Source organism: Sorex fumeus, unplaced genomic scaffold, assembly GCF_029834395.1.
Source record: "Sorex fumeus unplaced genomic scaffold, SorFum_2.1 ptg000008l, whole genome shotgun sequence".
NCBI lineage: Eukaryota > Metazoa > Chordata > Mammalia > Eulipotyphla > Soricidae > Sorex > Sorex fumeus.
This window is the reverse complement of record NW_026606065.1, coordinates 50,647,594-50,662,311: the sequence shown is the minus strand read 5'-3', so window position 1 is coordinate 50,662,311 and position 14,718 is coordinate 50,647,594. Positions and strand designations below refer to the sequence as shown.

The 14,718-nt window shown below is 32.2% G+C and overlaps 1 protein-coding gene across 3 annotated transcripts in view; it reads right to left on the bottom strand.

Moving 5' to 3' along the window:
- The window catches only part of MYCBP2 (MYC binding protein 2), a 225,675-nt gene that overhangs the window by 161,424 nt on the left and 49,533 nt on the right, over positions 1 to 14,718 (bottom strand). Inside the window, exons 15-18 of one of the 3 annotated variants that reach the window (XM_056109890.1) lie at positions 14,514 to 14,718; positions 12,741 to 12,886; positions 12,341 to 12,442; positions 5,071 to 5,178 (exon numbers count right to left, since the gene is read on the bottom strand). In XM_056109890.1, the coding sequence (XP_055965865.1) occupies positions 5,071 to 5,178; positions 12,341 to 12,442; positions 12,741 to 12,886; positions 14,514 to 14,718 (561 nt within the window). Of the gene's footprint in view, positions 1 to 5,070; positions 5,179 to 12,340; positions 12,443 to 12,740; positions 12,887 to 14,513 lie in introns of those variants that run through there. The other 2 variants (XM_056109889.1, XM_056109888.1) reach the window with 2 other exon arrangements.

Here is a 14,718-nt window from a genome sequence, read left to right as displayed (position 1 = left end):
CTCAAAAAGATCACAAGTACTGCATCTGAAGTATAAATTCTGAATTAGCGAGAGGTTTTACTGTAATAGGATAAAGAACAATTCCTCTTCTGCTAAATTATCTCATGTGGGTTTGCCAAATTAAATCTGTAAGAATGGATGGGCTCAACAAAAATCTTATTTAGTTTTACTTTATACAAAATGGAATATTCTTAGTTCAAAGACTCCTCATCCTAGAAAGGCAGTGGAATGATAAAGTATAAATGTAACTATAAACATAAAAAAGAATCATCTTCCCAAAGCTATGCAAATAAGATGACAGATAAATATTTTATATTTAGATTTACATTGAGATACATTATCTCAGTTACTAAAAAAAGCTAATTATTAAAACCAAATCTTATTAATGTAGTGACCAAATTGTGCTCACATGCTTCTGTCAAACTTAGCTAAATTCAATACTGTTAAGCACCATTCCACTTTATTTAAATATATTTAAATATATTTAAGACTAATCAGAAACTATCCCTTTGAATTTAGCATTTTGCCCTTTCCACTGAATCAGGAATTAATTACAGATACAAAGCCCACAAAAGAGACATAGCATCAGGGAAGAAAATTAAAAAAAAAAAAAAAGCCTAGTAATTTGTTCAAATCATAGTGATTAAGAGAGTAGTAGCTATTGTTAAAAGAAAAGGTAAAAATTATAATAAAAACACCCCTTCAAGTTCATCTAAACAACCCCATCTGTAATATTTTTAAAAAGATAAAATTATTACAAGTAAAAAAAACAAAAAAAAGGAATAAAGTTCAGTAGCCATGGAAGAGTTCTAACACATATATATCTATATCTATTGAAATAGATATACATGCATTAGGTATTTGATATCAATTTAATTAATCAAGTACAATTCTAATGAATTAGTTTAAAAAGTTTATCAAGTGTAAAAGGCATTTGGTAAATAGTCATAAGTTTTCTAGCGATTCAAGAACCACCAATTGAAATCAGCAAACTTATTCACTAGTGTTCTTGAGCAGTAATAAAATTAATCTGAGATATGTAGGAAAAAGTTGTCTAAATGTACTCGAACATCAATTTAGGAATGAGCATTTCTATATTTCTCCTATAGTGAGTATATGTAGATATGTAAATATATACATAAACACACACACATATATATATATATAAAATGTGACACTGAAACTATATTTAATGTTTTGGTATAAATGTTTGAAATATTCTTGCATAATACACAATTTATTAATAACAGACTGCACATATACTTAATGTTTTGGGAGACACATGCCTAAAGAATATTTGTATACTACACTATTTATAACAATTTGCATACTTAAAAGATATTTAGTATCATTCAATTTGTATTTAAATTTGTTACAGTTTGGGTAATCTTATAGTCATGTGTATCCCAGGATACAATGACTACTTCAAACAAAATCATAAAACAGAAGAAACAGTTGCAACTGCAACTACAACTACTGGAGCACTTGCATTGTTTTAATCACTAAAAGTTTAAATAATAGATAAGTGCTTTTGTGGATTGAAGTCTTAAGAAACTGATTAGAATCTTGGTTCTAACCACTTGCTAATTATATGACAACTGGACATTAGACTCCCTTTAAGTCTTAGCTTTCCCAGCTATAAGACAGCAATAATAGTACATATTATCTCACAAGGTTTTTGTGAGGTTTTAGGGAAATAATACATGAAAATCCCCAATCAATATTCACTATTTTACTTTCTCCTATCAATATAAATAATACAATGACACATGTTACTGTTTTATTATCCAAAACACTGCATTTTCAGCTAAAAAAACTAAGACTTCAGGGCTTAATTAACCAGTTCAAAATAACAGTACAGCATATCTGGAGTTTCATCAAAAAAAAAAAAAGCTACTGTTTACTACCACCAAATAGCTATCATTTGTTTTATATACATATATTCATAAGTGTTTAAATACATATATATAAGTATGTATATATGTACATATACAGCAACCTTAATCAGCTAGAAATTAGCATTCTTCGTTTTAGAATAAAGAAAACAAAGATTTCCTTAATTAAAAAATATTTTATGAATGACCATAAAAATTTCATTTCAATGAGAAATTTAGTATTAAAACTGTCTAATTCCAAAGACTATAATATTTTCATACCACTTAGATATAAAAAAAATATATCACGCCACTTCTAAATCAAAAAAGGTATAAAATATGAATGTTTACTAGTGTGCTCTTGGATTGTCTCTTCAAATATGTCACTTCAAGATATAATAGCCAGACTATCTCCAGAACAATTCAAATGTTCCTAACTGGGTATACTACATAGAAATCTGTTTTTACGTAAACGTACTGGATAACTGAAACTAATGCTAATTCAGATCTCACTGACATATCTTCTATTGATATCTTCTAAAAATAAATTACCATATGTTATGTGAGTTAAATGTTATTGTCATTAATTCAGTTTTTTTGCCTCTAGTATGATAAACAGACTCCATAAACTTTTCTCAATTCTCTTTAATCTGTCAGCTCTCCATCTTCCCATTTTAGAACTCACTCCCGCTACCAATAAATCGAGTTCTTACCTTCTACACACCCCCATAAAAGCCAGTCTAGAACAATTTTACTATTACCATCCTCAACATAATAAAATGTAAGCCAGAAAATACTGATGGATATATTTCTCAATGGATAAACTGAAATACAGACAGGATGTAGAAAAATACTTAAAAGAAGACTTCACAGCAAGAGTATAAAAGCATTGAATGGTGAAATTATTAAATGACAGGGAGCACAAAGGAGGTAAAAAAAAAAAAAGAACTGTAGATTTATAAGAAATAATAAGTTGCTTTAAAATATAGGATAGGGTATCAAAAATTTATGTACACTTAAAGTTCATTAGGTTAGGTAAGAAAGAAGCTATTTTACATTACAAAATTTTTTTAAAAATTATTTAAAAGACTGGTCCTACACTGAAATAGTACAAAGCCAGTACTTCCAAAGAGTTGGCTATTATTCTATAAAAAGCATTATAAAATAACCTCTAGCAGATAGGTTTAAAGGGTAGTTATTATTGAGCAATTTCTATGACCAATCAATGTGACACTGTGAAAGGTCATTCTTAAATCGGTAACATTAGTCTTCATTAGATTTTATTTTAATAATCTGAAAAATTAAAAATGTCTGTCCATATTTATATAGCACTGAAAAATTATTACACTGTTTCATAAAATGTGCATATTTAAACTCAGTAATGTATTGAGAAAACTCTGGTTTTATTTAATTGTGAGGGAAAAGAAACTGGGAAAGCCTATATCTGTGATTTTAAGCAATATAAATATATATTACCCCAATTTATATCCATTAGATTTAAATATTTATGGCATTTTCATAACATTCAGTGGACAATAAATTTTTTTTAAATTCTTAAAAGCTTTATTTACTACAGATATTCAACACAGAATTATGCTTTTTAAAGAAAACAACACACACAGTACATATATGGTGAATTTTATTCTAACTCAGGTGAAGTAACAAACACCTCAGGTCTATTATAAAAAGAATTTGTGACTGTAGACATTCACCTTGGTTCAATTATGACAAGAGAAACAAATGTAAAAATACTACATATATAAATATATATATTTTAAATCACAGTGATGTCGTTTCAATAAGATTCTATTTTAAAATAGAATCATGAACCTGTATTACCTTACATGGCTGTCTTTCTTAGGCATTAAATATTTACAGTAACGTCTATTTCCTTGATTCTTTCCCAGAGGCTTGGTTTAATTTTAAAAATGGACAATCAAATTTTAATGATAAATCACATTAAATTAAAAACTCTCAAATTTGATTTCTGTAAATAGGGAAGTGTGGGTACTATAATGTCTGCTTTGTTTCTGTTTTTTTTCTGAGTGGCAAACAAACTGAGAGATTAAGAGAGATAAATTTAAAATGTTGACTATTATATATAGTGTGTCAAATTTTAACATAAATTTATCATATTTTTTTCTTAGCAAAAAGAAAATTGAGACACAAACACTAGATTTTTCTATATGAAAATTTAAGGAAAAAACTCATTCTGTTTTGTGAGTTTATCTTTTGCTATTCATGAGAAAAACATCAAAATTTTACTGGTAAAGGACCTCTATATACATATAAGAATTCAAGGATTTAGAAATTTGAGATTTAGAAATAAAATTTAGAAATTTTATTCATTTAGAATTTACTGCCTTAGATTCTTTCTTGATTGTAATTGATTCATAATCTGTAGTCTCAAAGAAAATATGACTGCTCTAAGAATATTTTTATTTAAATCAAAATCTGGATCTCAAAAAATACAGATTCTAATCACTGATAGATATCTTTAGAACTCATGGTTTCTGAGGACAAGGTAGATGTACTAGATCTTTGTTCATATTTATCCTTCACTTAGCTCTCACTATCAAATAATTATATATTATTGTGTACTGCAAATAATATTAAAACAAATAAAGTTAAAATGAGAAAGTATAATGGTCAACACATCACTGTATATACACTATATAAAATACTGTTTACTATATGTATGTGTATATATATACATATACATACTAGTGACACTTCCAACATATATTATTCAGTGATATAAACTATATTGGTAGATACAAAATTTAGTAATTTTTGTTAATTTTATAAAGCAAACAGAAATTAAAAAAAGATGTAAAATGACAGGTAGCAGATCCCGAAGAGCAAAGAATAAAAAGATAAAAAACAGAAACATCATGATTTTTCCACCTTCCCTTAAGTTTATGAATATGAAAAGAAATGGGAAATATATAATGCAAAATGTCTTCTTTATTAACATCAACAATAAAAATAAAATAAGCAATAAAGAGTGAAATAAGATTGAGTCATTTACAATAGTATCACTTTCAGCATGTTCTTTCTCCTCAGGTTATGATAATAAATGATAGAAGCAAAGTAGTAGAAGAATTAGATTCGTGAATATTCCCAGATACAAAATTCAAACGAGGGTAAAAGGTTGGGAAAGCACCCCGCCTAGTTGATAAGTAAGACCAAATACCTTTGTGCTTGTCCCGTTTATGCTTTAGCTGTGCTGGATGGGATCTGAGTCTGGCTAGAGCCTGTTCTCGATGGTTCATAAAAATAGGGCCAGGAAATACAAAGGGGCCTGAGGAGAAATATCGTGGATGTGCATAGGAAAGCTCACAAAATGAAAACACCACAATGAATAAAAGTAATTCAAACTCAAAACATGGAAATTTATTTTTAACTGTTTTGGTCATTTCACTTTTCTCCCAATTCCCAAACGCTAGCCCCAAACAATCACCTAACTAACTCAGCACTCCAAACACAGAACCATAGACTTTACATAGCATTAATTCCATTTCTTATACTTAAAGAATTATTAGGCAATTACTAACAATCTCAAATAGATAATCAGTAAGTTCAGCTCAAATATTAAATTACCTTATAAACATTTTAATGTTACACGTATTTAAACTTAAACTATACGCTGATTAAAAATATATATCTTTACTATTAAGAAACTAAAACTAATTTTTAAATCAATCATCACAATTTTAACAAGGTCATCAGGATTTAATACTCACTTTAGTCTTGCTACAATAACAAAATAAATGTTAAGTTAAATTCATTTAGTATAGATGAAAGAAATAAAAGGTAAACATAAAAATTACAAAAGTTACTGTGATCAGATATATGTATCTATACATAACACATACATAGAAAGTATTCACATCTATAAAATCACTTGCCTTTTAAAGACAGAATTGTAGAAGCTGGATTGGATTTGATTTTCTAAAATGAGATAAGTCTAGGTTTATGTATGATTTCTACAACTACATACGTAAAATTAGAAAGATAAGCTGAGTTTCATATTAATCCTGGAGAGGTTACTATAAGCTCAGTAATATTTTTGGAGCATTAAACATTCTTCCATAAAATTATTTATTTCTGAGTTCTACTATGTACATATATGCAAATACACAGCTTATAGAAATTGTTATTTGTAAAAAGGGGAAAATCCATAGTTAAATTAATTTCAAAAGATTATTTTTTGCCAACATTGGGTAACCTTAAAAAAAAAAAATTTGGACTGGAATGATAGCACAGCAGGTAGGGCGTCTGCCTTGCACAGGGCCAACCTGGGTTTGATTCCCAACATCCCATATGGTCCCCTAAGTACTGCCAGGAGTAATTCCTGAGTGGAAAGCTAGGAGTAACTCCCGTTTTTTTGTACTGCCGGGTGTAACCCAAAAAAAGCCACAAAAAAAAAGACTTAAAATTGTACCTTAACATTTTATCTACTGTCTGTTAAATGAAAGAGACAGAAAAGAGAGAAAGAGAAAGAGAGAAAGAGAACTTTAGAGTTTACCAATATGAAAATGCTTCCAGCTCTCAAAAACTTAAATTTTACAATCAAGAAGTTACCAAAATTTGAAAAGGGAATTAACAGTACATAAACACTGAATTTCTCTATTCTCTAATGATAGCAAGTTTCTTCATGATTCTTTAAACTACAGTTAATTTTTCTAACTTTAAAACAAAATGCCTTAAATAAAGTTGCAGAAATGGCCACATTAAATACCACAGAACCTTTCATAAATAAAGGAAAATAAAAATCTCCAGTCCTATTTAGTAACATTTTAACAGAATTAAGAAGGCAGAGAATTAACAGAACTTATTTTATCTGCTTCAGAAGAAACTGAATCAAACAGAGGTGTTAAAACTACAGATTCAAATATGTAGCAGCCCCTTTCATTTGTAAACAGTGCCTTACTGAAGGCAGAAAGGTTAAAAAGATGATCAAAAGCAAATGCAAAATAGTACAAGTCTTTCAGAGAGTAAGTGGTGATATATGACAAGAACATAAAAATTATTATTCCTTGGCCCAGAAATTGTACATCTAGAAATCCATCCTAAGGATAACTTTGAAATATTAAAACACACACACACACACACACACACACACACACACACACACACACAAACCATTTCAGGTGAAATGTGTTGCTATAATTGCTTGTCGTGTTGCTTATAAGTGTTGCTATAATTGCTATCAAAAACTCAAAAAAATACAAAAGAAATTAATAAAAAACTCAAAAATTTTGATAGAATAGCAGTTAGGGTGCTTGCCTTGCACACAGCCTGCCCAGCATCTAACCCTAGTACCATAAATGACTCTGGTCCCTGTCAGGAGTGAACCCTGAGCATAGGACCAGGAGGAAGCCCTCAGTACTAACTGATGAGTGTGGCCCCAAAACAAGAAGAAGAAAATCCACTTCAAAAACTTCATGAAATAGTAACTTAAAAATAACTATTACCTAAATGGAATAATATTGAATAATTATGTGAGATTTAATAAGAAAAATATGGAGGTAGCCTTCTAGCAGTACCTGAGTCCAGCAGGGCTTGTGCCCACAGGCCATCTCTGGTGATGAGGAAAGGGAGATAAATGTAGTATTTGGGATCTAACCCAGGAACTCATATAAGACATGTGTTCTACCACTTGAGTCATAAAATTGGCTCTTCTATGCTATTTAAATCAGCACAATTGTTCGACTTTACTGCAAACTGACCAGAACTATTTTATAAAAGCATTAATACAGTTAATTATAATCACTATTTAACACTCAGGAAAAATTAATTCCTGGAACATTTAAAAAATAATTAGAAATAGGGGACAGAGAAATAGCAGAGAGGTGCTTGCCTTAAACAAAGAGGATGCAACTAAACCAATACTATAAAGAAAAAAAAATATGTCAAAATTTGAAACACACATACCCTCTGCCCCAGATATCCTATTTCTAGAAAATTCTACCACATCTTAAAAACTTCACTATCTATGGCCATAAATTTAACATAATGTCCGTCAACCAAACAAAGGTTGTGGTATAGTCATATTATGAAATGTTACATAGCTGTTAAAATAGAAAATAGGGGCCAGAAAGACAGCACAGTAGCTAAGTCTTGCGTGCAGCCAACCTGGGTTTGATCCCTGGCACTGCGTGAGTCCAAGCCCCAACAGAAATGATCCCCGAGCACAGAGCCCCATGGGTATAGCCAGGTGTGACTACAAAATAAGCAAGCAACAATAACAAATCACATCATCTCAGTACTCTAAGAATGATGTCAAAAGACGAAACAAAAAAGCAAATTCAAAGAGAATGAAAATCTACTAAATAGGCCAGAAATAGCACCACTATCATTAGCAAACATTTAATTTAAACTTGGTATCTATTAATGTATTTTTGTGCATGCTAAATTCTTATAATCCTTAAGTAGTAAAGTAGCAACTCCCAATTTAAAGTAAATAATCCAGTTTTACAATTATTATAGATTACTATATCTTAAAATTAAAAAAATGTAGACTCTTGTAACACTGGTGGAGGGATTCGTATAGCAAAGTAGGAGCGAGGAAGCGGAAGAGGAGGAAGAAGAAGCCAGTATTCGAGCCTTCAGAATCCCAAGCACTTCAACTTAATGATGTCTAAGGGAAACTTATCTCTCTATGAAAGTCTCAGAGAAATTTTATCTCTCAACTTGATAATCTTAAACACTAAAAATTAACACAAATTTTATTAAAATAAAATCTGTAAATAGATACTACTGACAAGGTAGTATACGAATCTCCAGTGTTAGTATGAAAATATACTAAGAGTTACACATTTAGCCAAAAGCAGCAATAACGCTGTTTTGGGGGGTTTCAAGACCACATACTATAGAAAATTATTTCCCATAATAGTAGAAGCTAAATTATAATAGCCCCCGAGAACAACTGAGAAAAGATTAGTAAAGCAAGAGCTAAGTCTTAAAATTCTGACAAGCTTTTTGAAACCTGGCAAACAGGTTTTATGAGACAGATAAAGCCAGTGAAGAAATTTAATCACAGAACAACTTTGCAACATCATTACCCTGAAAAGGGATTCTTTAGCTCTGTAAGAATCACCTAGAGAGCTTGTTAAAAACAATCCACTGATGTGGGAGGTAAGCTGTGAGGATCTTATTTTAACCGTGTCCAAAAGATGCTGCCATCTTTGAGACCACTACCAAAAATAATGAAAAGCACAATACCTGGATGGGATTCCTTCCAACAATTGAAAAATATTCTTATCAAAGCAAAGATAAAGTACAAGTATCTTGAAACTGGTCTATATTTTTACAAAACGGTTTAAGTTTTAACTTTTTTTTTTTTTTGGCTTTTTGGGTCACACCTGGCGGTGCACAGGGGTTACTCCTGGCTCTGCACTCAGGAATTACTCCTGGCGATAGCTCAGGGGACTGTATGGAATGCTGGGAATCAAACCCCGGGTTGGCCACATGCAAGGCAAATGCCCTACCTGTTATGCTATCACTCCAGCACTAACTAACAAAATGGTTTAAGTTTTAAAATAAACTTTTGTTCATAAAATGAAGGCTAGAAAAATATGTAAAGGACAAAATCAAAATAAACTACAAGTGCATACCTCAAAAAAAAAACTACTATTCACATTTGAGTACTTTTCTAATTATTTTTCTATTGCAAATCTAGATATCTATATAAGTCTGTGTTTTATTTTCTTATGAAACCTTTTTTTCTTATAAAATTGCTCACTGATGGCTATAAAAATTATAGAAGCACCACATCATAATATTGGTTTTTGGTTAACACACTCTGTAAGAATTTTTCAGCAATTGAATAAGAATCTAAAGTTAGGTTTCTTTAAAAAAGGATGGTTAAAATTCTTGTTTCAAAAATCGAACCAAAACAAAAATGCAGACTTGACTATGTACTGTGTTGACTGAAATACTGGCATATTGAAACTGTAAGATTCCGCAGTTACTGAGGTAACTATGTAAAAGCAGGAACACAGTTCTAATAGCAACAACATTTCAGTACTATGCAAACAATAAATGCAATTATTTATGCTCATAATGAAGACCCTAACCCATCAGGAAATGACATAGAGTACAAATTTTGCTTAATAAAATGAAAGAATGAAATATGTAAGAAAGAACTCAACTGGAAAACAAGATGAGATTTTTTTTTCCAATAATTTAAAGTTCTTTTAATATGATGGTTGGAAATAAAACTGATTTACTACAAAAATACAATTACCTAGAATATAAGACTATGCTTGCTAAAGCTGACATAATATTGCAATCTCTATAAAATACTTAAGTGGAGTTTTTAATCTTTATAGAATTAATTTGTGTTTTCTAGACCTATGATAAACCTAGATGACAAAAGAATATTGTGTGATGACCTTTGGGGGAAAAAATGCCTAATCAATGTGCTTTTACTTCTGATAAGCCATCCTCAATGAATGGCATTTCTACAGAAGAAAGAAACAGATGAACAAGATGAATAGATTTAGACAAGTAACAAAATATCATCATGAGGATTTGTTGTACTTGAGCTGTATAAGAAACAGTAGGTTTTATAAGTTAATTCATATGGTTCAACCTAATAGAGCCATAAGATTTTTTTTAAATGTCAGAAAAAAGATCCACTGATAATTAACATTGAGCAAACCATTATCATTAAAACAAGAGAAACTGGTAATCACCATCTCATAAAGATCCATGATTTAAAATTTACCCTACTTTGCAGGAAACATTTAATAAGTAATCTCCCCACATATTTATATGATAGTAAACATATTAATTTCATTAAAGTATCTTTAAAAGCAGTGATTCTTGTAAATAAGAGTCAAACTAACCACAAATATTTATCAGTTAATCAACACTGCTTATCCCAACACTATAAAGAACAAGTCTTAAATTCTAACCTTATGATTTTGCAATGTGCATTTAATAAAAATAGTATCTACTATTTGTGGTATAATTTAGGCTGAAGTGACAGCACAGCAGGTAGAGCATTTGCCTTGCACGCAACTGGCCCAGGTGACCCGGGTTTGATTCCTCCGCCCCTCTCGGAGAGCCCAGCAAGCTAATGAGAGTATCCCGCCCGTACAGCAAAACCTGGCAAGCTACCCGTGACATCTTCGATATACCAAACACAGTAACAAGAAGTCTCACAATGGAGATGTTACTGGGCCCGCTTGAGCAAATCTATGAACAACGGGAGGACAGTGACAATGACAATTTAGTACTTATTCCATTTTACATTTAAAAGATTTTAGGGGGAAAAAAAAACTTGTGATAATGCTTCAATGAAGGTATGGGGAAGCTTTTTACTACCAATAATCATTGGGATATTTATAACATTACCCACAGGCCATCCAATATTGACAGGCTGCAGGCAGCATAGGAGAAGCATATGTATCTTTCCGAGAGGCAGACCGGATGATTGTGCAAGGCCTTAAGCAGCTCACAAGCCAGATCTTTCCCACCCCTGGTGTCTTGGGTAATAGAGATCTCATACCAATCATTTCTAATAATTATTTAAATGTACAATCTAAGGAAATATTTCTAATCAAGATTTTGCCTTATATATGAATATAAATCACTGACCTCTTTTATATTCAGTCTTAGTCCTATAAAGATTTTATTGAGCAAATGTAGATTCAGCAAAACATATTAATGTTCGTCAAGTATTCAATAAATTACCTTTAATAATCATTTTGCTTTGAGAGGGGCACACCTGGTGATACTCAGTGGTTACTCCTGGCTTTACACTCAGGAATCACTCAGGGAAGTGATCCGGGGACCATACAGGATAATGGGGATCAACCTGGGTCGGCCAAGTACAAGGCAAGCACCCTGCTCGCTGCACTACTACTTCAGCCCCTAAATTTACCCCTAAGTTAAGAAGTATTGACAAACAGTAAGGTAATGGTAAATGATAAAGCTATCACTTTGCAATCAACTTACCCTCTCTGTACAAAAGAAAAAAAGAAGAAGCTTTTCCCCAAAAAACACAAAAGCATAATTATGTACTGAAATGGAAAAAAAGAGGGATGGGAATATTCTCCAAAAATAATGATCACAAGTGAATATAAAAAATCAAAATAATATGTTAAATTTGTAGGCTATAGTCAAAAAGATAAATTCAAAATCTGGAGAAGAATTCTAGAATTTTCTTTTTTAAAACACTGGTACTGCAAATAGTTTTGTTATGCTCGGCTAATGAAGAACAATTCAAAGTATGAGTTACTTAAGTCGTAACCTCCCTACTAAATTAAATGTTGCTAGCAAAATTGTAAATACCCTTAAGATTTCCAGATTATTTTCACAAGCTATTAGAACATTACTCAATTCAATGTCATTATTTACCAAATCAGTCTGAATACTCTATAAACTTTTCAGTGGTCATAGTATAGGGCAAGAAAATAGTTTCTATCTTTTTTCCTGCAGCTATCTCTTACCTGTTCTATCATCTATTATGCGTCTCCTAATTACACGTTGTCGTTTCTCTTCTTGTCGTAACTGAAGGTGTTCTTCAATGTTAACTCCTGGGACCGGCACAGCTAGATTTTTCAAAAATTTGAAAATAAAAATACATAAACTAAGTATGCTATAGAATAGATGAAACTACTCTATGAAACTTAAGAAAATAAAATCTAAATACAACATTGACTAACACATACATTCTTTGTATGGCAAGATTTTTAACAAAAAAGGGAAAATGAAATTAATTAATTAATGAGATATAACATCGTCTAGCTACAAAAGAACTCTTGTAAGTCGTCTTAATTTTTCAACATAATATAAAATTTTAAACTATAAAAATTATTTAGGAAAAGATTTTTTAGTGCAACAAATTACCTAAGAGAAGATCTAGAGGTATCATCTCTTTGACTGCATCTAGAATGCCTCTTTGTCTTGCCTCTTGACCATCCAACTCTCTTGCACAAGCCTTGCAACATCCACAAACAGCACAGCCAGATTCTCCAGAACCACAACCACAGATTCTGAGAAGTAAATGAAGAGCAAATCATCCTCCTCTTTCCTTAAAACTTTATTCTATAACCTTTTTTTTTTTGCATTTTTAAGAGTATACCCCTAAGAGGCACCATTGGTGTATTTTTACAGAAAATTGTTTCTGCCATATTGAAAGTCTCAAGTAACAAAAAATCTTCAAAAGCGTGCACAATTAGTGAAGTCCCTGAAGCCTTAGTGTTCAGTGTCTGGATGGGTTGGTAGGCCAACAAGCAAGCAAACCACACCGCTCTCTGCCAAACAAAGAAGGCGGCAGCAGCTGCCTAAGATTTCATTTAAGTTGGGGGTTGAGGGGAAGCACCTACTGCTAAAGAGGTAACAGATGAAGGGTCAGAGATGGTGCAGTGAGTAGCTGTCTTCTCTGTGTACTTATAAACTAAAGATCTATCATAACTGTCTATCACAATTTATTGGGAAAGGCTACCTCATTTTGTCATATTGGCAACAAAATAATCTCCCAAACATTCTAGTGAAAATTTACACTCTGCCAAATTCGTTATGTTAACTTTCAAGTCATAGTAATTTGGAGATGAGAGAGATAGTATGAGGGAAAGGTTAGGTGTTTGCCAGGCACGTAGGTCAACTCCAATTAACCCACGTAGAAACACACATGGGTGTTCTGAGCACTGGAGCAGAGCCAGGAACAGCCCCTGAACCCTGCTGGGTGTGCCCCTAAAACCCAATCAAGCAACCAATCAATAAAATGACCTGAAAAAAAGTGATACAGCAAAAAAAAAGACGAGGTATTAAAAAAAAATTTGGAAGTCACAGAACCTAAAATTTCTAAAACAGTGAATTTAAAAGAAGATTATACATCTTTAATTTTGTGCTATAAATGATATTCAACAAGTCTAGAAAAAATATTTGTGCTTTATAAAAATGAACAGATTTTAATATATGGGGGCTCGAGTACAGTGGGTAGGGAATCTGCTTTGCATGCAGCCGACCCAGGTTCAATCCCCGGCATCCCATGTGGTCCCAAAAGCACTGCCAGGAGTAATTCCTGAGTGCAGAGCCAGGAGTAACCCTTGAGTTTCACCAAGTGTGACCTCCCATCCTCCTCCCCCACCCCCACCCAAAATAGATTTTGGTATTCAAGTAATGTTATAAAAGGAATAAAATAATTACAAGTATTGAAGAAATTTATATTTTGAAATGTTTGAGTAAATATAAGAGAGCTAAACAAGCTTAAATGAAAATGGTAAATTATTACAACAGAAATTACAACTATTCCAATGACATGTTAAGAAATGAGAGAAGACAATGCCTCTTTTGCAGACCACAACACCCAAAAGGAGAGAGAGAACACAGGGGATTGCCCTGCCACAGAGACAGGGGGGATGGGGGGATGGGGGTGGGAGGGATATTTTCCATGGTGGTGGAAAATGGGCACTGGTGGAGGGATGGGTATCTGATCATTGTATAATTGAAACCAAAGCACAAAAAATTGTAAATTTACAACTGTAAAAAAAAATAAAATAAAATAAAGGGAAAAAAAAAAAAGAAGAAATGAGAGAAGAATACAAATACCCTCGAAAGGTGAGCATTCTGCACATTTTCTACCAGTTGTTGCATTTCCTCCAGAATACGCATGCTTACCCTCCAGGGACTCTGTCCGGACGCCCACTACTGACACAGCTGGCCCCGTAACCTGTGCAGTCCCCACAGACGGTGCACACCATGCACTGCTCCAGCTTCCACTTATGCATGCCTGGAGGGCACATCAGGGACTTCTCATCTTTCTCATCCAGTTCTTCTTCCAGGTCTTCATCCATTGCTGTTGCCATATTTTCAACTCCAAATC